Source organism: Nerophis ophidion, linkage group LG09, assembly GCF_033978795.1.
Source record: "Nerophis ophidion isolate RoL-2023_Sa linkage group LG09, RoL_Noph_v1.0, whole genome shotgun sequence".
NCBI classification, from domain to species: Eukaryota; Metazoa; Chordata; class Actinopteri; order Syngnathiformes; family Syngnathidae; genus Nerophis; species Nerophis ophidion.
Genome location: NC_084619.1, coordinates 62,840,573 through 62,868,385, shown reverse-complemented (window position 1 = coordinate 62,868,385; position 27,813 = coordinate 62,840,573). Strand labels below are relative to the sequence as shown.

Sequence of the window (27,813 nt, the reverse complement as noted above, 5' to 3'; positions counted from 1 at the left end):
TACATTTTCTACTGCTTGTTACTATTTGTGTCTCCTAGCAGCTCTGGCAAATCATATTGTCTAAAGATGCATTTTCCCATCAATAATGTGACATTATCGCGCCGCAGTGTCGGGCGAGCGTGCGGAAAGTGCATTTATGTATATATACAGTATATACAGTATATATATATATATATATATATATATATATATATATATATATATATATATATATATATATATATATATATATATATACACACACACACACATATATATATACACACATATATATATACATACATATATACATATCTATATATACACATATACATGTATATATATGTCTGTATATATGTATATATATATAGATGTATATACACACACATATATATATGTATACAAATATATATATATATATATACATTAATTTTCTACCACTTATTCCCTTTCGGGTCGCGGGGGGCGCTGGTGCCTATCTCAGCTACAATCGGCCGGATATCTGGACATACATATATATGCGTGGCGCAGTGGTAGAGTGGCCGTCCGCAACCCGAGGATCCCTGGTTCAAATCCCACCTAGTACCAACCTCGTCACGTCCGTTGTGTCCTGAGCAAGACACTTCACCCTTGCTCCTGATGGGTGCTGGTTAGCGCCTTGCATGCCAGCTCCCTCCATCAGTGTGTGAATGGGTAAATGTGGAAGTAGTGTCAAAGCGCTTTGAGTACCTTGAAGGTAGAAAAGCGCTATACAAGTACAACCCATTTATCATTTATTTATTTATATATATATATATGTATATATATATATACATACATTCATATATGTATATATACATATATATACATATGTGTATATACACATATGTATGTATATATACACATATGTATATATATGTATGTGTATATGTATATGTATATGTATGTGTATATACATGTATATACACATATGTATATATGTATATACACATATATACATACATATACTGTATTTATATACATACATATATACATACACACACACACACACATACACATATATATATATATATATATATATATATATATATATATATATATATATATATATATATATATATATATATATATATATATATACATACCACACAATTTCAGTGTCATTGCTTTGTTTAGTTTTTTTTAACTATTTGCATTATGGCTGTCAGCAAAAACAAATCCATATACTAGCCACATTTTGTAAGCCGCAGGGTTCGAAACTTGGGAAGAAATTAGAGGCTTGTAGTCCGGAATACTCTGAGAACACGCTGAAGTAATAGTTTCATGATTGCAGCAAAACAGGGCAAATTAAAGAAAAGCATGTAAGGTTGAAAAGTCAGCTGGTAGCAGTGCAGCTGAGTCATCACTTTGGGCGTGTTTGTTTTGTCCTTCCTGCGCTCCCACAGGCGCACATATGTTACTTTGTCCTGCAGCCAGGAAGGGAGTCATGTGACCCGCGTCTGCATGCTTTATTATGACTCCGTTCCATCAACAAGAACGGTTCCACTCCGGGAGGCAGGTGAGACACGGTGTATTTATAAGCTGTGTTAAAATGTATTTATGTATGATTACAATCAGCTTTTGTTTATTTTCTGACGTAAAAATCACTAACTCTGCATATTCCATGATCACAAACCCGATATCAGGCTGCCAGTGCGCTGCCACAAAGCTTCCCAGCCTGCTTAATGCACTTAAACTTGACAGTTTAAGTGCAATGTGCTTAGTCCTGAGTACACTAAATCCAGACGAGGCAATGGATGGCGAGTACTTCATCCCTGACTTAGCGCACAAGCAAGATAAAGAGTACCTGAATGCACTGTAAAGAGTATCTGAGTGTACTCAGCACTTTGCTGAGACTGAGGGCGTGGCTTACCGACTTTCTACAGTGTACAAAATAGAATGTGTTTGATGGGAGTGTGACATCGTTTTTGGCGTATTTACCTACAACATTTTCTTGTTTTTCTTCCATGTTGGAAATAAAAAAAAATGTTTAAATGTTAAGGGAATGTGTGAATGAACTAATATTTGATCAATACAAATGTCATTAATGAAGTCATTAAAAAGGCACGGTCGTGTGTGTGTGTGTTTTTTTCTATCCAAGTGGGATCAAAAACCTGACATTTCACTCACATGGGTCCGAAGTATTGGAATCTACAGAAAATGGCCTCCTATTAGACATTTTTTAAAAGAAAAGTACCATGGATGTCAATTTTCAGGTGTGTGACATCCATCCATCCATCCATTTCCTACCGCTTATTCCCTTTCGGGGTCGCAGGGGGCGCTGGCGCCTATCTGACATGTGTATGACAAAGTGGTCAAACATAGGTACTGCAGTGTGTATGTGTGTATTCTTGTATGTCTACCCTTCTTGACAAGGAAAAGTACCTTCCATATGAGGAGATGTGAACAAGTGAGGACATAAATCATGGTCTCAATCTGAAAAATATACATTACACCTAATAGAAAATATCTCATTTGCACACCTGGTGGTGAAATCTATCAAAATTAGCGGGGTCCCAAAAAGGAGGGACCTTTCAAATTGACTGTGTCAACATTTGAAGTGCTCCCCTCCGGCAAACATATGTAATGACAAGTGTGTGTAAAAAAATTGAAATGTGCCCCCTCTGGCCAACATATGAAATAACAAGTGTGTGTAAGAAATTTAAATGCGCCCCTTTTGATCTAAATTTATTTTAAAAAAGAAAATATATATGTATATAGAGACATACTGTAATAACTTGACGTGAATAATGTAAATAAAAAAGCTATTTTTAAAAAAAGAAGAAAAAATAATTTAATAACAGCGTACCTTTTTTATATTTACAAAGTATGTACATATTATTAATGTTGTAAACAAAAATATTTACATATCTAGAGAGGGTGGTCTTAAAGAGGTAGGCATTTTTCAGAGGTCTCAGGAACGTAATAAATACAAGAATGTTTGTGTGTGTGTGTGTGTGTGTGTGTGTGTGTGTGTGTGTGTGTGTGTGTGTTCTGGCAATGCTGACTTAATGGGGAGATGGCTCTGTTTACACCTTTAGGGGACCTCTGGCGATATGGCGACAAAAAAACAGGTCCCCTAAAGTGAAACCTTTTTAAATGATAGTCAGGTCCATTCTGGAGATGCCTAAGTGATTTTAAAGCTTTGGGCCATAAAACATAAAACATTTACTGGTTAGTTTGAGTGTAAGGGTTAGTTTAAAGGGGAACATTATCACAATTGCAAAAGGGTTAAAAACAATAAAAATCAGTTCCCAGAGTCTTGTTTTATTTTTTGAAGTTTTTTTCAAAATTTTACCGGTCCTGGAATATCCCTAAATAAAGCTTTAAAGTGCCTTATTTTAGCTATCTTCGAAACCACCGTCCATTTCCCTGTGACGTCATACAGGGCAGCCAATACAAACAACATGGCGGTTACCAAGGCAAGATATAGCGACATTAGCTCGGATTCAGACTCGGATTTCAGCGGCTTAAGCGATTCAACAGATTACGCATGTATTGAAACAGATGGTCGGAGTATGGAGGTAGATAGCGAAAACGAAATTGAAGCTATTGAGCGAATAGCTATTGACGCTATTCGGCCATAGCGTGGGTGTACCTAATGAAGTGGCCCATAGCATGGCTGCCTTATTAGCATCGCCGGTAAAATGTGCAGACCAAACGATCAGGACTTTCGCATCTTGTGACACTGGAGCAACTTAAATCCGTCGATTGGTAAGTTTTTGTTTTGCATTAAATGTGGGTATCTAGTTTCAAATGTACATACAGCTAGCGTAAATAGCATGTTAGCATCGATTAGCATAGCATGTTAGCATCGATTAGCTGGCAGTCTTGCCGTGACCAAATATGTCTGATTAGCACATAAGTCAACAACATCAACAAAACTCACCTTTGTGATTTCGTTGACTTAATCGTTGCAACTGCATCTGCAGGTTATCCATAAATCTCTGTGCCATGTCTGTCTTAGCATCGCCGGTCAAATGTGAAGACACTTTGGTACATTCAATGGGGGTCTGGCGGCAGATTTCTTGCCAGTGGTGCAACTTGAATCCCTCCCTGTTAGTGTTGTTACACCCTCCGACAACACACCGACGAGGCATGATGTCTCCAAGGTTCCCAAAAATAGTCGAAAAAACGGAAAATAACAGAGCTGATACCCGGTGTTTATAATGTGAAAATGAATATGGCGGGTGTGTTACCTAAAGGCGTTTATTTGCCAAAATTCACCCATTTAGAGGTCGGAAATCGGTTAAAAAAATACATGGTCTTTTTTCTGCAACATCAAGGTATATGTTGACGCTTGCATAGGTTTGGTGATAATGTTCCCCTTTAAGTGGTGAAACTTCCTATAAGAGGACAGCTGTAGCGCTGTATACTGAAGATCATCCATCCATTTTCTACCGCTTGTCCCTTTTTTGGGGTATTCAAAGGGTCATGTCATGTCATATTTAATTATTTACTTGAACTTTTTTTTTCTTAAATAAATGGTCCTCAGTAGTCACGTACAACTTTGTGTGAATTATGCAAAATTATTTAAATTTGGTCCCCATGAACCATATGAACTCTTTTTCCCCAGGGTCCCCAGTAAGAATGATCAGCACATTACTTCATCAATCCAGAGATTTAAAGACGTGTATGAGCTAACTGGGCAGTTGCCATTTTACATCATTGTTTTTATGCCTCCACAACCTGTAGAAAGGGTGGTCCCCAAAAGTAATGATCAACAACTTGGTCCCCATTCCGTTTTATAACATGTGTGTGTGTGTGTGTGTGTGTGTGTGTGTGTGTGTGTGTGTGTGTGTGTGTGTGTGTGTGTGTGTGTGTGTGTGTGTGTGTGTGTGTACCTGCAGGGCACTGTTAAGGAAGCAGCTGTTCTGTCCCGGCTCGTTGCTCAGTCCTTTACTGGGAGCGATTGAGGTCACGGTGCGAGGCGTGAGCATTCCCTGCATCCCGCCACCTGTGACGCCTCCAGTTGCTGCGCTGATGCCCGCCCCCGCGCCAGCGCAGACGCCCGCCGCCGGGTAGTTCCTCTTCCAGGACATGATGGATGGCGGGCCGCCTCCCCGCTGCGCACGACCCCGGCGGGGATCAGCTCCCGAGCCTCCGTCGCATCCAGGCGGCCATTTCGAAAGGCAGCCACTGCGCTTGATGGATCAGTGCAGTAAGGTCAGGAATCCCTGGTGTTTTCTTGAACGTCCGAAGGTGACACTTACGTTCCGGCGGGGTAGAAAACTCCAACGGATTCCAGACTATTAAGGGCGCTGATGCTGGCTGATGAATACCCCTTTCATGCTGCCTGATGAACTTTGACCTCCTCTCGAAAGTCCTTCAGCTGCAGTGGATAGACAAATGGGAAGCCGGGTCAGAGGTCAGTGCAGACACTTGTGGGATACACACACACATACACACACACACACACACATTCTTGTATTTGTTACCTTCTAGAGACCTCAAAAAAATGCCCACCTCTAGTATTATAATAAAAGTCATCATTTTACTCAACGCAAGTCCAAATGTTACAAGAAAAACTGAACATTTGTGTGATATTATGATAAAAGTTGGAATTTTACTCAATAATAGTCGCAAATTTACAAGAAAAGCTTAACATTTTGGCAATTGTATGAAAAGAGTCGTCATTTTACTCCACAAAAGTCACAATTTTATTTTTAAAAAAACTCTTTAACACTTTGGCAACATTATAATAATAATTTGAATTTTACTTGGAAAAATTATGACAAAATTAATCAAAAAATATTGCTATTTTTACAAGAACAAAAAAAATGGCAATATTGTGATAAAAGTCCGAATTTTATGACAATGGATGGAATTTTCAAACACTGAATTTTCTCAACTTAATTTTAAAACACTGAATTTTGAAATAGTGATATTTTTTTTATTTAACTTTAAAACACTGAATTTTTAAAGAGAACATTTTTAGAAATTTAATTTTAAAATACTGATTGATCAAACACTGAATTTTTATGCACTAAATTTTAAAACACTGAATTTGTGTATGCCTCCACAACTTGTAGAAAGGTTGGTGCCCACAAGTGATGATCAAAAACTTGGTCCCTAATCTAAACGATAACGTGTGTTTGTGCGTGTGTGTGTGTGTGTGTGCGTGTGTGTGTGTGTGTGTGTGTGTGTGTGTATGTGTTGTGTAGGTAAAGCACAGTTCAGAAGAGAGGGATTAGCGAGATGTGTCTGCACGGGATTAGTCTGTCTGCAGCTCTTCGCCTAACGGCGCGTCTCTAATTAGCGGCGGCGCGCTAGCAGCAACTAACGAGAGCGGATTAATGCAGCACACATGACGAGCGCGCGCCCGCGATTAAAACGGCTGGGGGAAACAAATGAGCCAGGCAGGACGGAGCTGGTGAGGAAGATCAAATTGAGGCCAATTATGGATATGAACGTTATTGATTGTGTCCTCCTCGCCACACAACTTGAAGTTCATTCAGTCACAAAATCCACAGCAAGTTATTTCCTCAAACAAAAGCGCTTATAAATAGAAGCAATTAAGTCTCATCTTAAAGGCCTACTGAAATGAGATGTTCTTATTTAAACGGGGATAGCAGGTCCATTCTATGTGTCATACTTGATCATTTCCCGATACTGCCATACTTTTGCTTAAAGGATTTAGTAGAGAACATCGACGATAAAGTTCGCAACTTTTGGTCGCTAATAAAAAAAGCCTTGCCTGTACCGGAAGTAGCAGACGATGTGCGCGTGACGTCACGGGTTGTAAGGCTCCTTACATCCTCACATTGTTTATAATCAAAGCCACCAGCAGCAAGAGCGATTCGGACCGAGAAAGCGACATTAATTTGAGCGAGGATCAAAGATTTGTGGATGAGGAAAGTTAGAGTGAAGCACTAGGGGAAAAAAGGCGGCGGCAGTGGGAGCAATTCAGATGTTATTAGACACATTTACTAGGATAATTTCTGGAAAATCCCTTATCTGCTTATTGTGTTAATAGTGTTTTAGTGAGATTATAAAGTCATACCTGAAAGTCGGAGGGCTGCGGTGACCGCCAGTGTCTCTAAGAGAAGCCAACGGAGGAGCCTTTTTGACACCTGCTGCAGGAGGACGCTAATTACGCTTAAGTCTCCGGTAAAAGCCGACTTAATATCACAATTTTCTCATCCAAAAACTTGCTGGGTGACATGCGGTAGAGAAACATGTTTGCTAAAGCTTCACAACAAAGAAACACTGGCTGTGTTTCAGTTGCTAAAGGCAGCTGCAATCCACCGCTGTCCACCGACAGCATTCTTCTTTATAGTCTCCATTATTAATTGGACAAATTGCAAAAGATTCAGCAACACAGATGTCCAAAATACTGTGTAATTATTCAATAAAAACAGACTTCTTTTAGCCGTGAGTGGTGCTGGGAGAACTTGTCCGCTCCAACCAATGACGTCACAAGCACGCGTCAACATAAGCGTCATCATTCCGCAACGTTTTCAACAGGACTCTCACAGGGCGGTATAGCTCGGTTGGTAGAGCGGCCGTGCCGGCAACTTGAGGATTGCAGGTTCGATCCCCGCTTCAGCCATCCTAGTTACTGCCGTTGTGTCCTTGGGCAAGACACTTTTCCCACCTGCTCCCAGTGCCACCCATACTGATTTAAATGTAACTTTGATATTGGGTTTTACTATGTAAAGCGCTTTGAGTCACTAAAGAAAGAGCACTATATAAATATAATTCACTTCACTTATTATGTTAGATCCACTATGGACTGGACTCTCACTCTTTTGTTTGATCCATTATTGACTGGACTCTCACACTTTTATATAAGATCCACTATGGACTGGACTCTCACTATTATGTTAGATCCACTATGGACTGGACTGTCACTACTATGTTAGATCCACTATGGACTGCACTGTCACTACTATGTTAGATCCACTATGGACTGGACTCTCACACCATTATGTTAGAACCACTATGGACTGGACTCTCTCACTATTATGTTAGATCCACTATGGACTGGACTTTCACAATATTATGTTAGACCCACTCGACGTCCATTGCATCTGGTCTCCGCTAGAGGGGCGTGGGGGTCACCCACATCTGCAGTCCTCTCCAAGGTTTCTCATAGTCATTCACATATACCGGGCGGTATAGCTCGGTTGGTAGAGTGGCCGTGCCGGCAACTTGAGGGTTGCAGGTTCGATCCCCGCTTCAGCCATCCTAGTTACTGCCGTTGTGTCCTTGGGCAAGACACTTTTCCCACCTGCTCCCAGTGCCACCCATACTGATTTAAATGTAACTTTGATATTGGGTTTTACTATGTAAAGCGCTTTGAGTCACTAAAGAAAGAGCACTATATAAATATAATTCACTTCACTTATTATGTTAGATCCACTATGGACTGGACTCTCACTCTTTTGTTTGATCCATTATTGACTGGACTCTCACACTTTTATATTAGATCCACTATGGACTGGACTCTCACTATTATGTTAGATCCACTATGGACTGGACTGTCACTACTATGTTAGATCCACTATGGACTGGACTGTCACTACTATGTTAGATCCACTATGGACTGGACTCTCACACCATTATGTTAGAACCACTATGGACTGGACTCTCTCACTATTATGTTAGATCCACTATGGACTGGACTTTCACAATATTATGTCAGCCCCACTCGACGTCCATTGCATCCGGTCTCCGCTAGAGGGGGGTGGGGGTCACCCACATCTGCAGTCCTCTCCAAGGTTTCTCATAGTCATTCACATTGGAGTCCCACTGGGTTGGGAATTTTTTTTCTTGCTTTTTTGTGGGCTCTGAACCGAGGATGGCGTTATGGCTTGAGGCACTTGTGATTTAGGGCTATATAAATAAACATTGATTGATTGAATAAAGGAGTCAACATGCTTTTTGAACATTAATATCAAATATTGGAGTTTGAATGGCAAATTGAAACTGATCGGTGCTTCATTTGACTGAAAGGCACAATGTTGACTTAAGTCCTACGACTTCAAATACCGGATGATATCAGGCCTCGACTTTTAACTTTTTTAAGGTTTAAGGCAAGTGTTACTTTAAAGGAGGGCTCATATTTAATGGCACCAAGGCCGTAGATGAGTTACAACTTGGTCTTTTTCTATTTATAATTTCCACAAAGCCAAGCGGACATCCACCATGCTGGTAATACTCCTGCACATGCTAGCGGTACCGCTCATAAGTTGCCCACTGACTCAGTGGCCTAGTGGTTAGAGTGTCCGCCCCGAGTTCGGTAGGTTGTGAGTTCAAACCCCGGCCGAGTCTTGCCAAAGACTATAAAAATGGGACCCATTACCTCCCTGCTTTACACCCAGAATCAAGGGTTGGAATTGGGGGTTAAATAACCAAAAATAATTCCCGGGAGCGGCCACCGCTGCTGCTGCTCACTGCTCCCCTCACCTCCCAGGAGGTGATCATGGGTGATGGGCCAAATTCAGAGAATAATCTCGTTACATCTGCTGTGTGTGCGACAATCATTGGTACTTTAAAGGCCTACTGAAACCCACTACTGCCGACCACAAAGTCTGATAGTTTATATATCAATGATGAAATATTAACATTGCAACACATGCATATGTGGCCATTTTAGTTTACTAAATTGCAATTTTAATTTTCCCGCGAAGTGTCCTGTTGAATGATGACGCGTGCTTGTGACGTTATTGGTTGTAGCGGACATTTTATCCCAGCACCGCTCACGGCTAAAAGTCGTCTGATTTAATCGCATAATTACACAGTATTCTGGACGTCTGTGTTGCTGAATCTTTTGCAATTTGTTCAATTAATAATGGAGACTACAAAGAAGAATGCATTTGGTGGAAAGCGGTGTATTTCGGCCGGCTGTAGCAACACAAACACAGCCGGTGTTTCTCTGTTTGTTGTGAGGCTTTAATATGGAACAGAGCGGTCAAGCGAACATGGTTCTCTACCACATGTCAACCGGCAGGTTTCGTTGAGAAAATTGTGGTAATAAGTTGGCTCTTACTGTAAACATGAGCGGAGCTTGTGCCATTCTTCCTGCAGCAGCTGTCAAAGAGGCAGCTGCGACTTTCTTGGCTCTTCCACGGCTTCACTCAGAGACACTGGCGGTCACCACACCCCTCCGACTTTCAGGTATGACATTATAATCTCACTAAAACACTAATAACACAATAATCAGATAAGGGATTTTCCAGAATTATCCTAGTAAATGTGTATAATAACATCTGAATCGCTCCCACTGCCCTCGTCTTTTTTTTTTTCTTCTAGTCCTTCACTCTCACTTTCCTCATCCACGAATCTTTCATCCTCGCTCCAATTGATGGGGAAATTGTTGCTTTCTCGGTCAGAATCGCTCGTGCTGCCGGTGTCCATGATTGTAATCACTGTGCGGATGTGAGGAGCCCTCACACCGGTGACGTCACGCGCACATTGTTTGCTACTTCCGGTAAAGGCAAGGCTTTTTTATTAGCGACCAAAAGTTGTGAACTTTATCGTCGATGTTCTCTACTAAATCCTTTCAGCAAAAATATGGCAATATCGCAAAATGATTAAGTATGACACATAGAATGGACCTGCTATCCCCGTTTAAATAAGAACATCTCATTTCAGTAGGCCTTTGACTTTAATTCAAGGTCACTCTCCCCACATACTGCCACTCTTAAAGAAGCACACACACACACACATATTTTTTTTATATTTTTAAATAGATAAAAATGACGGATTTCCGACTATAGAAGGAAAAAGTCACATGCCAGGTATCTGCTTTCGCCTGGAGAAACACGAGTGATGTTGTCACGACTATTGTCGACAGATAGAATCGTCGATACATATTTTACTGTCGACTAATCGTTGCAGCCCTAGTTCTGGCGACCGGCGAGGTCCAAGTCGGATGAAGCTGTCACGCCAAATTTCTTCCCTCCTACAAAAACTTTCCCCCCGGAAGAAATTTGGCGTGACAGCCCCTCCAATGCCTGAAGGACCCCAATGAGGGCGTGACAATACCAAGTTATATAACTCTTAAGGGTTACAGCTGCAAAATTAGAAAAGCAAAAATAGCTTGAAAAGGTTAGCATGCTGGAATGCTAATATTTTTTCCTCACCGTTAAGGGTTACAGCTGCAAAATTAGCGAAACAAAAATAGCTTGGAATGCTAATATTTTTTCCTCACCGTTAAGGGTTACAGCTGCAAAATTAGCGAAACAAAAATAGCTTGAAAAGGTTAGCATGCTGGAATGCTAATATTTTTTCCTCACCGTTAAGGGTTACAGCTGCAAAATTAGCTAAACAAAAATAGCTTGAAAGGTTAGCATGCTGAAATGCTAATATATTTTCCTCACCGTTATTTTTCACCTATGACATCCATCCATCCATTTCTACCGCTTATTCCCTTTTGGTGTCGCGGGGGCCGCTGGCGCTTATCTCAGCTACAATCGGGCGGAAGGCGGGGTACACCCTGGACAAGTCGCCACCTCATCGCAGGGCCGACAATCAGCCAATTATAATGCTTTTAAAACAGGCAGCTGTGTGGGCTGCTTTAAGGTCCTTCCACCCTCGTTGGGGTCTTTCAAGTAGTTTCTTCCGGGGGGAAGGTTTTTATAGGGGGGAAGAAATTTGGCGTGACAAAGCCAGCAAGACCACATGACACGTCACCCAGAGGGACAAGAGAGCCAATCTCGCAGTCACCGACTCAGAACCCCTCGAAGCCCTGACTGCGCCTCCACGTTATGTCCGTAGAATTATTTGCGGTGGTCACAGGATGAGGGACAAAGAGAATCCCTGGTTGAGTCCGTCACCACTCATCTGTAGGACACCTGGCAAGGTTTGGGCTTTTTCAAACACCTGCAGAGACAGCTGACCAATCAGGGAGCTATGTGAGAGGTCATTTCCTCCCTCTCAGGCGGATCTGGCACTGACGTAGTTATGCAACAAAAACGGCACAAACACACACACGCTGTAATCGCTTGTGATTCGCCAGGTAGGCAGAGCGCCAGGGTCATGCAGTCGCTCTGCAAGGATTCCAGGAGTCCGGCATCTTCCGGGACTTCTGGGATTGTTTGTACGGGCAGACAGCATCCGGACTTCTTTCACTTTCTCTTTTCTCCGCAGGCAGCGACGCCTCAGCCGAGACAACATAACAAGAAAGAAGGAGGACGTCACTTTTGCCTTAATCAATCCTGCCAGACTGAGTTGAGGGTGAATGAAAGAGACAACAACAATGAAAAAGATGATTTCCGTTTCCCTCAGGACTATTTCAATAAATAACTATTTTCCTGTGAAAGTCTTAAAAGAGTAAATCTTCAAGGGTTGGCAGACGATGATATGTGAACAACTCTGTCATAATGCGCCAAACAAACATTTTCAATGGGATACAGGTCAGGACTACAGGGAGGCCAGTCTAGTACCCGCACTCTTTTACTATGAAGCCACGCTGTTGTAACACGTGGCTTGGCATTTTCTTGATTGAAATAAGCAGGATAACGTTGCTTGGATGGCAACATATGTTGCTCCAAAACCTGTATGTAACTTTCAGCATTAATGGTGCCTTCACAGATGTGTAAGGTATGCATGCTTTGGGCAGTAATACACCCCCATACCATCACAGATGCTGGCTTTGTAATCACAATACAATACAATAAGTCTAAGTTGAACTTTGTGCGTAAAATAATCCGGACGGTTCTTTTCCTCTTTGTTCCGGAGGACACGACGTCCAAAGTTTCCAAAAACAATTTGAAATGTGGACTTGTCAGACCACAGAACACTTTTTCACTTTGAATCAGTCCCTCTTAGATGAGCTCGGGCCCAGCAAAGCCGGTGGCGTGTCTGGGTGTTGTTGATAAATGGCGTTCGCTTTGCATAGTGGAGTTTAAGCTTGCACTTAAAAATGTAGCGATGAACTGTAGTTACTGACAGAGGTGTCCTGAAGTGTTCCTGAGCCCATGTGGCGATATCCTTTACACACTGATGTCGCTTTTTGATGCAGTACAGACTGAGGGATCCAAGGTCACGGGCATTCAATGTTACGTGCAGTGATTTCTCCAGATTCTCTGAAACGTTTGATGATATTACGGAGCGTAGATGGTGAAATCCCTAAATTTCCTGCAATAGCTCATTGAGAAATGTTGTTCTTAAACTGTTCGACCATTTGCAAAAAAATAACAAAGTTAACCTGTTCAAACATTAAATAACTTGTCTTTTGCAGTCTATTCAATTGAATATAGGTTGAGAAGGATAAGCAAATCATTGTATTCTGTTTTTATTTACAAATTACACAACGTGCCAACTTCACCGCTTTTGGGTTTTGTACCTTCGTGATAAAGGTCGGCAAGTATGGCTTTACCCGGAACCCTCAATTTGCTACCGAGCTATAACGCCCAAAGCTATGTATTGCAAGGAATTTAGGGATTTCACAATCTACGCTCCGTAATATCATCAAAAGGTTCAGAGAATCGATGAGATTACGGACCTTGGATCCCTCAGGCGGTACTGCATCAAAAAGCGACATCACTGTGTAAAGGATGTCACCACAAGGGCTCAGGAACACTTAAAAAAACACTGTCAGTAACTACAGTTTGTCGCTACATCTGTAAGTGCAAGTTAAAACTCTACTGTACAAAGCGGTAGCCATTTATCAACAACACCCAGAAACACCCGCCAACTTCACTACTTCATCTAAGTGTGAAGTAGTGAAATTAAAGTACCAATGATTGTCACACACACTAGGTGTGGTAATATATTTCCTTTGCATTTGACCCATCCCCTTGATCACCCCCTGGGAAGTGAGGGGAGCAGTGGGCAGCAGCAGTGCCGTGCCCGGGAATCATTTTGGTGATTTAACCCCCAATTCCAACACTTGACGGTGAGTGCCAAGCAGTGAGGCAATGGGTCCCATTTTTATAGTCTTTGGTATGACTCGGCCGTTGTTTGAACTCACAACCTACGGATCTCAGGGCGGACACTCTAACCCAGGGGTGTCAAACTCAAATACAGAGTGGTCCAAAATTTTCAACGGAACAAAGCCGCCGGTCAAGGTTGAACAAATTAACCTTTTAATAGGGACCCAAACAAGTTTTGCATTAAATATTTAACAACCAAGGCTTATATAATTGTAGTGACATGTAAAATCCAGTTTCAAATAATAATAATAATAATTAAAAAAATTCAATGGCATATCAAATAAAATAAAATAAAAAATGTCATGCCTTTTTTTCTATTTGCAAACTTCTGAGGTAAATATCAATTTTTTTCCACAGGCTAATAATAAATTTGAAAATAAAATAACAATAATGAATGAACCAAACATTCAAGCCTTGAAGTAGCAAGAGAAAATGCATGAATAAAACTTTAATTAATGGTCAGTTTGCTGGAAGTTTCCCGGAAGAGTTAGGGCTGCAAGGGGTTCTGGGTATTTGTTCGGTTGGGTTACGGTGCGGATGTTCACCCGAAATGTGTTTATCATTCTTGTTTGGTGTGGGTTCACAGTGTGGCGCATATTTGTAACAGTGCTAAAGTTGTTTATACAGCCACCCTCAGTGTGACCTGTATGTCTGTTGACCAAGTATGCCTTGCATTCACTTGTGCGTGTGTGTATGTGTAAACGCCACAAATATTATGTGACACACTGTTAGTATGGAGGAAAAGCGGACGTGACTACAGGTTGTAGAGAACGCTAAAAGCAGTGCCTTAAATGCACGCCCCCAATATAGTTGTCCAGGTAAAAATCGGTAGAAATTCGGGAAATTGGTTGCCCCAGGTGATTTTCAGGAGGGGCACTGAATTTCGGGAGTCTACCGGGAAAATTATGAGGGTTGGCAAGTATGAGTGTTAGCGGTGAATGCGGTGTTATACAGCGTCGGTGCCGCTGTATAACACCAACGGGCCAGCTCTAATGCTAAATTGATATTGCCTCAAGGGCCTAATTAAATTACACGGCGGGCCAGATTTTGACACCCATGCTCTAACCACTAGGCCAGTGGTTCTCAAATGGGGGTACGTGTACCCCTGGGGGTACTTGAAGGTATGCCAAGGGGTACATGAGATTTTTTTTTTTAATTCTAAAAATAGCAACAATTCAAAAATCCTTTACAAATATATTTATTGAATAATATTTCAACCAAATATGAATGTACGATCATAAACTGTGGGGGAAATAAATGCAACAATGCAATATTCAGTGTTGACAGCTAGACTTTTTTATGTTCCATAAATATTGATGTTAAAGATAAAGTTGCGAACTTTATCGTCGACGTTCTCTACTAAATCCTTTCAGCAAACATATGGCAATATCGCGAAATGATCAAGTATGACATATAGAATGGACCTGCTATCCCCGTTTAAATAGGAAAATCTCATTTCAGTAGGCCTTTAAAGCAGTGTGGCACTGGGAGCAGGTAGGTAAAGTGTCTTGCCCAAGGACACAACGGCAGAGACTAGGATGGCGGAAGCGGGGCTCGAACCTGGAACCCCTTAAGTTGCTGGCACGGCCACTCAACCAACCACTCTACCAACACAGTGCTTTTTAGCATGAAAACACAGATGTGTTGCCCTCTGCTGCGTGACGTCACGCACACGTCTCTGACGTCATTACGCACATATTCTTTTTTTTTTTTTTTTTTAACAAATGCGTCACACTTTTTGGGGGACACCGATGACGGCGCACAATAGCAAACCTCGCGGAAAAGACGCCGTTAGAGGTGAGGAATTTAAATAAAAAAAAACGGCTCTTTTCTAACGGACTTCTCCACGGAGCTTTTGTCGGCGCAGCACTGCGTCACTTCCAGCAAACTTCACCCACGACATATTCAACATTTAGTCCGCTTCGGCACGCGTTCTCCCGGACGTTTGTTCGCGGCGGCGCGGAGGCTTTTTTTTTTTTTTTTTTTAAACGTAACGCGAACCGGACTCGCGACTTTCAATGAATGAGGTATAACGGTCACCGCGTTCAAACGTCCTCCGAGAGGCCCGGAGAAGGGCGGCTCACCTGCGGCAGGAGTCCGGGCGGGAAGCGGGAAGCTCGGGAAGAAGAAGTCATGTTAGCTTAGCTTGCTGCGTTAGCATTGTTGGAGAGGATGGAGAGGGGGAGGGGCTACTACCTGAGGCTCGAGCACGGCAACGCGGGCGCGCGCATGGATGTCAGCATGCGTGTGTGTTTACATGTGGCACTCGGCGAACACGGAAGATAAATAATAGGCTAAATGCGAGGAAATAATGCCAAACGTATCCGACAACTGAACAGCATCTTTTTCTAGAAAATGTATGTGCTAATATTACATGATTTATCACGTTTACTACATCCTTAAAGAGGAAGTCAAAATCCTTACACTGTGTTTTTCAACCACTGTGCCGCGGCACACTAGTGTGCCGTGAGATACAGTCTGGTGTGCCGTGGGCATGCTTGCCAACCTTGAGAACTCTGAATTCGGGAGATGGGGGCGGGGGGCAAATATTTTGAAGTATTTCTTATATATATACTGTGTATATATATATATATATATATATATATATATATATATATATATATATATATGTCTATATATGTGTGTGTGTGTGTATATATATATTAGGGATGTGGGAAAAATTCGATTCGAATGCGTTGTCCGATTCAGAATCGATTCTCATTTTTAAAACATTGATTTTTATTTTTTTTATCAATCCAACAAACCACTACACAGCAATACCATAACAATGCAATCCAATTCCAAAACCAAACCTGACCCAGCAACACTCCGAACTGCAATAAACAGAGCAATTGAGAAGACACAAACACGACACAGAACAAACCAAAAGTAGTGAAACAAAAATGAATATTATCAACAACAATAACAATATTAGTTATAATTTCAGCATAGCAGTGATTAAAAATCCCTCATTGACATTATCATTAGAAATTTATAAAAAATTAAAAAAAGAACAATAGTGTCACCGTGGCTTACACTTGCATCGCATCTCATAAGCTTGACAACACACTGTGTCCAATGTTTTCACAAAGATAAAATAAGTCATATTTTTGGTTCGTTTAGTAGTTAAAACAAATGTACATTATTGCAATCAGCTGATAAAACATTGTCCTTTACGATTATAAAAGCTTTTTTTTTTTTTTTTAAATCTACTACTCTGCTAGCATGTCAGCAGACTGGGGTAGATCCTGCTGAAATCCTATGTATTGAATACAGAATCCTTTTGAATCGGAAAAATATCGTTTTTGAATCGAGAATCGCGTTTAATCAAAAAAATCGATATATTATCGAATCACCACCCCAAGAATCGATATTGAATCAAATCGTGGGACACCCAAAGATTCACAGCCCTAATATATATATATATATATATATATATATATATATATATATATATATATATATATATATATATATATATATATGTATGTATGTATGAATCTTCCTGCATCATGTTCTCCAAACGCTCACTGTGTTTACACGGAGGTGGTCACGTGACCTGTGCATATGACACGGGGGCGTGCGCGTTTAGATGACTGCGGGAGCAAACATTACAGGTGTGAGGATGATGTCATCCAGGAAGTGCGTCACTCGCTCTTTTTCTTTCCGGCAGATCCAGCAGTCCCATCATACACACAGTAGTACATATATATATATATATATATATATATATATATATATATATATATATATATACACACATATATATATGTGTGTGTATATATACATAGTATAGGTACAGTAGGAAGTGACGTCATGCTAATGAAGTAAACAAGCGTTAGCGTCCATTAAATGGCAGAAGTTCGCTCCGTAGATGGCGTCGCGTTAGTTATTGTGTCGCTTACTTTGGCGGGGAAGGAGTCCTCTCCCAAGTCTCCGCGCTCCCGTCTCCCAGGTGACGCGTGCGCGGAATGACATCATCCTCATTTTTGCGCGTACACCTGACGCCGCGTGCCCGCCCCTGCCTGAGGCGGACACTTCCGGGCTCTCTTAAAGAGGCCACTTATCATTCACTCGAATATGATCAAATATATTTTTTTAAATCCTCCACAAAGAGGACGACGCTATTTTTGTGTGATATGAGTTTTATGACGTCACACTTTTGGTCACAATTTTACTGCCTTTGTTGTTATTTGGTCAGTATAGTCTAGACCGCCGCGCGCAGGCGCGCACACACGGACACGCGCACGCAACAACCGCGCGCGTGTCTAACAACGGCTCAATTCAGGACCGTTTCCCATAGCGACGCGGCTGAGCCTGGTTGCCAAGGCGACAGAGTGACGCCAAGCTGGTGGACAGCGGAGGAAAGATTACAATATAACCAACGGGTCAAAGGTCACATGGGGGGTCACCTAGCGGAGAAAAGGCCACACATCTGTTTGTGACGTCATGTTTGTCAAAACAACATGGCGTCCTTGCTAATTCCATGTCGGACTGTGACGTCATGCACATAGCGGCTTTACCATCGCCATGGCGACGGTGTGGGCGTGTCCGGTGCCACCGAGACCTGAAGTCCATTTCCTTTGTCTCACAAAATAAGAGCTGCTTCTTTCTTGTAAACAACTTCCTGCTCTGACACTTCTTCACGCAGTCAAACTCGATTTTTGTTTAACGTCTACGTCAAATTCTGCGCAAATGATAAAATGTATGAATTCTTTTGATTGATTGATTGAAACTTTTATTAGTAGATTGCACAGTTCAGCACATATTTCGTACAATTGACCACTAAATGGTTACACCCAAATAAGTTGTTCAACTTGTTTACGTCGAGGGTCAACGTAATCAATTCATGCTAATGTTAGCATCCGCTAATTTGTATTTATTTTTTAAAACTAATCTTGAGTCATATAACTTGGTATGTTACACATGCCAATTGCTAGAATGCTAACATTAGCATGCTAACTTTTTGATGATTTTGCAACCTGGTCATAAAACTTGGTACTTGACATACGTTAACATTTAGCACGCTAACATTAACATGCTAACTTTTTGAGCCAATTTTGCCGCTATAAACCTCAGTCATATAACTTGGCACGTGACATATGCTTACTGTTGACATGTTAACATACGCATGCTAACATTTTTGGATAATTTTGCAACCGTTTACACCAGCCATATAACTTGGTACTCGACATACATTAACTTTTAGCACGCTAACGTTAACATGCTAACTTTTTGAGCCAATTTTGCTGCTATAAACCTCAGTCATATAACTTGGCATGTGACATATGTTAACTGTTGGCATGTTAACGTACGCATGCTAACGTTATTGTATAATTTTGCAACTGTTGACATAGCCATATAACTTGGTACTTGACAAACGTTAAGTTTTAGCACGCTAACGTTAACATGCTAACTTTTTGAACCAATTTTGCCGCTATAATCCTCAGTCATATAACTTGGTACCTGACATACGCTAACGGTTGGCATGTTAACATAAGCATGCTAACATTTTTGGATAATTTTGCACCCATTTACACCAGCTATATAACTTGGTACTTGACATACGTTAACTTTTAGCACGCTAACGTTAACATGCTAACTTTTTGAGCCAATTTTCCCGCTATAAACCTCAGTCATATAACTTGGCACGTGACATATGCTAACTGTTGGCATGTTAACGTACGCATGCTAACGTTTTTGGATAATTTTGCAACCGTTTACACCAACCATATAACTTGGTACTTGACATACGTTAACATGCTAACATTTTGAGCCAATTTTGCCGCTATAAACCTCAGTCATATAACTTGGCGCGCGACATATGCTAACTATTGGCATGTTAACTTACGCATACTAACGTTTTTGGATAGTTTTGCAACCGTTTACACTACCCATATAACTTGGTACTCAACATACGCTAACTGTTGGCATGTTAACATTAACATGCTAACTTTTTTTTGGACAGTTTACACCTCACGTCATACAACTTGGTACTTGACATACTCTGTAAGCATGCCAACGTTAACATGCTATTTTTAGCCAATTTTGCCGTCGTGCACCTCTGTCATATATATACCTATACCTGACATATGTTAGCTCCATCAGCATGCTAACTTTTTAGCCAATTTTTTTTCTGCTACGCATTCAGTCATTTAACTGTTTGTGACATGTTAACTTTTAGCATGCTAACTCTTTTTTTTAAAAATAATTTTGCATCCACTTACACCAGTCATATAACTTTGTACTTGACATATAACTTTTAGCATGCTAATAGTAACGTGCTAACTTATTTTAGTCAATTTTACTGTCATGCACGCAGTCCTAACTGCACGTGGCATATGGTAACTGTTAGCATGGCATTTTTTTCTGGCTACACCTCAGTCATATAACTTGCTAACTGTTTGAACGTTAGCGCAACTCTAAAATGCAAACTTTTTTTGGATCATTTTGCAACCGTTTACACCAGTTTTATTTAACTTGGTACTTGAAATACGTTAACTGTTAGCATGCTAGTGTTAAAATGACTTGTTTTTGCCAATTTTGCCGTAATACACCTTTAACATATAACTAACTGTACCTGACATGTTAGCTACACCAGCATGCTAACTTTTTTAGCCAATTTTGCCACCATACACACAGCCATGCAATTGTACATGACCTAAGTTAACTGTTAGCATGCTAACATCATCATGCCAACTTTGCCACCATACACCTCAGTCATACACCTTGGTACGTGAAATACGCTATTAGAACGCTAACATAAGCCCGCCACTATTAGCGTGCTAACTTTTTAGCTAACTTTGCAGCTGTACATCTCAGCTTCATATAACTTGGTACACAAAACACGCTTACCGACAGAATACTTTTACTCTGAAAGTTGCATCACACGTACGCAGGAAGGCTGTTAGCGTGGTTGTTCACTTGCTCAACAGTGAAAACCCACTCGTTAGCGATGCAGCACTGGAAAGTTCTGTGGAGAATGCATATATTTTTCAGTTTTTCCTTTCTTCATAGTCATGTTTAAAGCAGCTAATATTTTCCCATGTGTACTCTTTTTGCTTGCATCTTATATCCGCAAGTAAACTCTGTGCTTTACCTTGAAGGGGTTGGAATGTGAGAGTATAGCATACCGTACTCCCTTTTTACCTTATTAGTATTAGAACAATGAGGCTGTAATCCTTTTTGGGCAGGGTGGGGGCTCTTTCCGTTTGGCTTTCAGACCGCTTTTAGATGCCGCTATTAACGGACTGTAGGACTGGTCTCCTATAGCTTTAGTAAAACTTAATGATATTCCTATTCTGTCTTGGTGGTCCTTCTTACTCAACATATAGGTCGTCTGAAAGAACTTGGGATTGACCAGTGACTTTAATTCCCTAAGAGGAAGACTGGTCAGACACAACAGTTCCCAGAAGGAAACAAAATACAGTATTTTATCATAAGATTTCTGAATTATTCCAATAAAAAAGCAGAAACAAAACAGCTAAAAGTGAAATGTTTTCTGTCCTGCTGTCAGCTTGTTTGTGGACTTTGATGCTGCTATTGCTCCTGTGTCCAGAACCAGAACCAGAACCATCTCCTCCCTCTCCCGCTATTCAAAGTTCTCCAAGACGGGGTCGTGACCCGTCTCTTTGAGGAAGCGCAGCAGGTCTTGCGGCCGCAGCCCCATGGTGGCGCTGTTGGTCATGGGGTGGAAGAAGACCATGTGGTGTCCTCCTTCCAGCAGGTCCTGGTCCAGGACCAGCCTGACGCTCTGGTCCTTGTCGAAGAGCAGAGCCAGAGCCGTGGCACAGCCCTGACCCACCTGAACACACAACAAGCTTTAAAACAAAAATACATGTGCAGATATATCAATAATAATTAATATTAATATCAATAATATAAATAATCAAATACATATATGAACTATATACATATAAATAATACATGTTCATTTTGAATAAGCTGAATTTAAAAAATTATAAATATAAATACTAAAAAGCCATAAATTAACTAAATATATATCAATATAATATAGAGCATGTAAATAATTTCACATTATAATTAATACATACAAATAATAAAAATACAAAAATAATCATAATTTGCGAGAAAAAAGATGTTTACAAAATTCTAAATAGTGTATAAATAATATTCATATAAATTATACATAATGTTAAAATCTCTATGCACACGTGTATATAGACACATATACAGTGTAGATATAATTAGATATTGTTGAATGAATACATATAATATAAATCTTAAATATACATAAATCAACTAAATACATATCAATACAATATAGAGTATGTAAATAATTAAAAAAGAATACATACAAATAATAAAAAACAAATGTATGTGTAAATAATCAAAACATTAAAAAAATGTAAATACAATTTTTATAAAAAGGTAACGTATGTATAAATATTAACAATTTTAAATACATATCAGTAAAATATAAATATAAATAAATTCAGTCAATAAATAAAAAATATATTACAGTAAATATACGAATCAACTAAATACAAATTAATCCAATATAGAATATGTAAAAATACTAATGTAATATATTCAAATAATAAATATAAGACAAATGTAATAATCATAATGTCAAAAAATAACATTTAAATAATGTAATATAATTAATGCATACAAATAATGAAAATAAAAAAATATCATTTGTGGAAAAAAAATGTATATATATATATAAATATATATATATACATATATATATATACACATGTATACACACACATATATATATACATATACACAGTGTATAAATTAAATATATAAATAATACATATTAATGTAAAATAAATATACATAAATCAACTAAATAAAAATGAAATACATACAATATAAATCTTACATATACATAAATCAACTAAATATATATCAATACAGTATAGAGTGTAAAGAATTTAAATATAATACATACAAATAATAGATACACAAACATGTATGTGGAAATCAATCAAATAAACCAAATATTTAAAAAAATGTAAATACTATTTTTTGTAAAATCTAATATATGTATGAATATAAATAATACACTAAATAGACATAAATCAACTAAATACAAATTAATCCAAAATAGAGTATGTAAATAATACTAATGTAATGAATATATTCAAATAATAAATATAAGACAAATCTAATGATCAAAATATCAAAAACTACATGTAAACTAATATAATTAATACATACAAATAATGAAAATAAAAACAATAATCATAAAATTTCTGGATTTTTTTTTTTTAACAAAATTACAATAATTTATAAATAAGTCATATCAATTATACATAATGTTAAAATCTATCTATACACACACACATGTACAATTAAATAAGATACATATTAATGTTAAATAAATACACATAAAATCAATCAATCAAATAAAAAATATTTTAAAAATTTAAATAGATTTTTTTTAAATAAAAACTTATGTATACATATAAATAATACATACCAGTAAAATATAAATATACATAAATACACAAAATAAAAAAATATATTCTAGACTAAATAGACAAGTTATAAATACAAATTCAATATAGAGTATGTAAATAAACCTAATAAATATTTTTTTGAAATAAAAAAAAATGTATCATGTATAAATAATCCATATTAATGTTAAATAAATGCACATAATGCAACAGAATACAGAAATATCAATAAAATATTTAATTTAGATGAAATAACTTTTGTCATTTTCCACAGCACCTTGAGTTTGTCCAACATGATGGCCTCGTCTGCGAAGCGAAGGTTTCCGCTGCCCACGCCGAGCTTCTTGGCCAGGTCGTTGAGGTTGACCTGCAGGGCAACAGAGAGGATCAGTCGGGCGGCCATGTTGTGTTGGGGCGGGGCTAAGGTCTGTGGTCACCTGGCGGTCATGGCGTGCAGACACCAGCCACAAACTTTTCTTCTTCTTGTCCTTCAGGAAAAGATTCTTGGTGACCACGCCATCGACGTCCTGAAGGTGCGGCATCATCTCCTCCACTGTATACACCTGACACACAAAATAACACACACTATTTTCTTCTGCACTTATTCAAACTTTAAATCATTGTCATGAGCGCCCCCTGCTGGTGATAAAACGTCATTACGGCAAACATGAATCCAAACAGATTTTTTTAGGCCACAATTTGGGGTTGGAGAGCATCCTTTATGTACAAAAGTATTGTACATACAATGTTATTATACATACAATATTATTTTACGTACAATATTATTTTAAATACAATATTTTATGTACAATATTATTTTACCCGCAATAATATTTTACATAAAATATTATTTTTCATACACTTGTTTTATATACAATATTATTTTACATGCAATATTTTTTACATTCAATGTTATTTTACGCACAATATTATTTTACATACAATGTTATTTTACATACAATATTATTTTACATAAACTGTTATTTTATATACAAAATCATTTTACATACAATGTTATTTTAAATAAAATATTATTTTACCTGCAACGTTATTTTTCATTCAATATTATTTTACATACAATATTATTTTACATGCAATATTTTATATATAATGTTAATTTTAATACAATATTTTACACACAATATTATTTTTCATACACTGTTATTTTGAATACAATATAATTTTACATGTATTTTACATACATATGACTTTAAATACAATTTTATTTGACATACAATAACACAAGTAAAAATTAATGATAAAACATATTGCGTACTAGTGATTGCACTTTGTATAGATGAAAAAAACAACAAAAAACCTGCATGTATGAATGTAAATAATATTAATGTATATGTAAATAAATCTAATAATTATAACGTCAAAAATATAATGTGTAAATAAAAATCCCCCAAAATAAAATATATTTAAAATAATATAATTACAAATGCTAAATATTATTGTTAAATAAATATAGATAAATCAATTAAATAAATATCAATATGTTTATAAATAAAATATAATTAAATAAATATATAAAATATAATTAAATAAATATATAAAATATAATTGAATACTTTTTTTTTTTTTTTCCAATTTTGAACATAACTTTCAAATTGTCCAACAAGAAAGGTTCTTAATTAACAACTATTATTAACTGCATGCCGACATGCAAAAAGGAAACACTTTAAAGGCCTACTGAAATTAGATTTTCTTATTTAAACTGGCATAGCAGGTCCATTCTGTGTGTCATACTTGATAATTTCGCGATATTGCCATTTTTTTGCTGAAAGGATTTAGTAGAGAACATCGACCATAAAGTCCGCAACCTTTGGACGCTAATAAAAAAGCCTTGGCTGTACCGGAAGTAGCAGACGATGTGCGTGTGACGTCACGGGTTGTGGAGCTCCTCACATCTGAACATTGTTTACAATCATGGCCACCAGCAGCGAGAGCGATTCGGACCGAGAAAGCGACGAGTTCCCCATTAATTTGAGCGAGGATGAAAGATTTGTGGATGAGGGTAGTGAGAGTGAAGGACTAGAAAAAAAAAAAAGGCGAGGGCAGTGGGAGCGATTCAGATGTTATTAGACACATTTACTAGAATAATTCTGGAACATCCCTTATCTGCCTATTGTGTTACTAGTGTTTTAGTGAGATTATATGGTACCTGATAGTAGGAGGGGCGTGGCCACGGGTTTGGTGACCGCCAGTGTCTCCGGTGGGAGGAGGTAAGAGAGTCTGCAGCTGCAGGAGGACGCAAGCTCCGCTCATGTCTACGGTAAGAGCCGACTTAGGACCACAATTTTCTCACCGAAACCTGCCAATTGACATGTGGTAGAGAACCATGTTCGTTTGACCGCTCCGTTCCATAGCAAAGCTTCACCTTCGGGAATGTAAACAAGGAAACACCGGCTGTGTTTGTGTGGCTAAAGGCAGCCGCAATACACCGCTTCCCACCTACATATTTCTTCTTTGACGTCTCCATTATTAATTGAACAAATTACAAAAGATTCAGCAACACAGATGTCCAGAATAATGTGTAATTATGCGATTAACGCAGAAGACTTTCAGCCGTGAGCGGTGCTGGAAGAACATGTTCGCTACAACCGGTGACGTCACACGCACCTGTCATCATTCCGCGACGTTTTCCAACAGTACACTTCGCGAGAAATTTTAAATTGCAATTTAGTAAACTAAATAGGCCGTATTGGCATGTGTTGCAATGTTAATATTTCATCATTGATATATAAACTATCAGACTGCGTGGTCGGTAGTAGTGGGTTTCAGTAGGCCTTTACACTAAAACTCGTTTAAATCAAAGCCAGATTTTAAGAAAAAAAAACACTTGCAAAGAAAGTGAAATGTAATCTTGACAATTCGATTTAATTCGTAATAAAATAAAATAACACAATCTGCACAGGATCTGAACACACAAAAAAAAATTCAAAAGCCAAACGTTAATAATCGCGTTGTGGCTTGACAGAAAGCAGATTTATTATTAATGACCAAATATTTTCATTGGAGCTGTCGATGTTGAAGGTAGTTGCAGTTTGGAGGCACTAGAGGGCAGTAGAGTCACATTTCAGGATGTTGTCACATTTAAAAGCAACACAACGCTGTTATTCAGTTGATATTAGGTCAAATATTTATTATTATTCGAATATCACAATCATCATATCCTGCTTCGAATACCAAACATCTTATAAAATGACTTCGCCACTGCCAGCCGCTAAGAATTGTGACATTGAAATACAAGAACATAAATGTTACCGGTGGATGATCCACGCAGCTCGTCTGGATGTTTAAAGCTTCCAAATGTTTCTGTAGTTCTGCCCGCAGGTCCTCCGACATTTTGCATAAATGAATAAATCCACGAAACACTGAAAGAGTTTGAAAAAGTAGACAAAACGTGTCAACCTGCAGAAACAGCTGTTTGCTTCCTTCTTTTTCTTCTTCGCTTGCTTGACCTTGGCTTCCTTTTGCACCACAGCCACCTGCTGGACACCTGCCGCCACTGTCTTGTCTACCTCATCGTATAGGTCAGGGGTCACCAACCTTTTTGAAACCAAGAGCTACTTCTTTGGTACTGATTAATGCGAAGGGCTGCCAGTTTGATACATACTTAAATAAATTGCCAGAAATAGCCAATTTGCCTTTAATAAATAAATCTATATATATACTGTGTATATATATATATATATATATATATAAATAGGTATTTCTGTCTGTCATTCCGCTGTACATTTTTTTTCCTTTTTACGGAAGTTTTTTTGTAGAGAATAAATGATGCAAAAAACACTTAATTGAACGGTTTAAAAGAGGAGAAAACAGGCAAAAAATGAAAATTAAATTTTGAAACATAGTTTATCTTCAATTTCAGCTCTTTAAAATTCAAAATTCAACCAAAAAAAAAAAGAAAAAAAAAATGCTAATTCGAATCTTTTTGGAAAAAATTAAAAAAAAATTTTATGGAACATCATTAGTAATTTTTCCTGATTAAGATTACTTTTACAATTTTGATGTCATGTTTTAAATAGGTTAAAATCCAATCTGCACTTTGTTACAAAATATAACAAATTGGACCGAGCTACAATTCTAACAAAGACAAATCATTATTTCTTCTAGATTTTCCAGAACAAAAATTATAAAACAAATTCAAAAGACTTTGAAATAAATTTAAATTTGATTTCAGTTTAGCATCTTTGTTTTCTACCTGTCAACTGCCAGTTTAGCATCTTTGATTTCTACCTGTCAACTGTCAGTTCAGCATCTTTGTTTCTACCTGTCGACTGTCAGTTTAGCATCTTTGTTTTCTACCTGTCAATTGTCAGTTCAGGCACGCCCGCCAGCTCCTCATCACCACTTCAAGATGGCGGCCCAATTTCTCGCGTCACAGCAGCCAATGCTGTGTTTACTTATAAGACGTCTATGGCTACGGGAATTGGCGCTTTCCAGCTGTCCCAGCATGCATTACACACCAGGTCTCAAAGTTTTGACGTCAC

General features: G+C 38.5%; 2 protein-coding genes and 1 long non-coding RNA gene across 6 annotated transcripts in view; 1 reads left to right on the top strand and 2 right to left on the bottom strand.

Moving 5' to 3' along the window:
• The window catches only part of LOC133559616 (inactive ubiquitin carboxyl-terminal hydrolase 54-like), a 54,722-nt gene extending 33,648 nt beyond the window's left edge, over window positions 1–21,074 (bottom strand). For 2 of the 4 annotated variants that reach the window (XM_061911538.1, XM_061911541.1), the window contains exons 1-3: window positions 15,965–16,101; window positions 5,211–5,329; window positions 4,842–5,136 (exon numbers count right to left, since the gene is read on the bottom strand). In XM_061911538.1, the coding sequence (XP_061767522.1) occupies window positions 4,842–5,039 (198 nt within the window). In that variant the 5' untranslated portion in view covers window positions 5,040–5,136; window positions 5,211–5,329; window positions 15,965–16,101. Of the gene's footprint in view, window positions 1–4,841; window positions 5,142–5,210; window positions 5,330–15,964; window positions 16,102–17,785 lie in introns of those variants that run through there. The other 2 variants (XM_061911539.1, XM_061911540.1) reach the window with 2 other exon arrangements.
• Window positions 1,413–12,391, top strand: LOC133559619 (uncharacterized). Its single transcript, XR_009808208.1, has 3 exons — window positions 1,413–1,516; window positions 4,848–5,365; window positions 12,094–12,391. It is a non-coding gene; the product is annotated as an uncharacterized LOC133559619 (long non-coding RNA).
• Window positions 21,075–21,229: 155 nt separating the features above from the next.
• LOC133559618 (prolyl-tRNA synthetase associated domain-containing protein 1-like) lies at window positions 21,230–26,799 on the bottom strand. The gene is made up of 4 exons (XM_061911548.1): window positions 26,582–26,799; window positions 23,749–23,874; window positions 23,589–23,678; window positions 21,230–21,684 (listed from the first exon to the last, which is right to left on the bottom strand). Exons 1-4 carry the CDS (start codon window positions 26,660–26,662, stop codon window positions 21,472–21,474), a joined length of 510 nt encoding a protein of 169 aa, XP_061767532.1. The 5' UTR covers window positions 26,663–26,799; the 3' UTR covers window positions 21,230–21,471.
• Window positions 26,800–27,813: the final 1,014 nt, after the last annotated feature.

Excerpts from the sequence above, each read along its gene's own strand:
- LOC133559618 (XM_061911548.1), bottom strand. The coding sequence starts at position 26,662 with ATGTCGGAGGACCTGCGGGCAGAACTACAGAAACATTTGGAAGCTTTA. Across the intron at positions 23,679-23,748 it reads CTGCACGCCATGACCGCCAG|GTCAACCTCAACGACCTGGC; the intron begins GTGACCACAGAC and ends GTTGCCCTGCAG. Across the intron at positions 21,685-23,588 it reads TCATGTTGGACAAACTCAAG|GTGGGTCAGGGCTGTGCCAC; the intron begins GTGCTGTGGAAA and ends TTGTGTGTTCAG.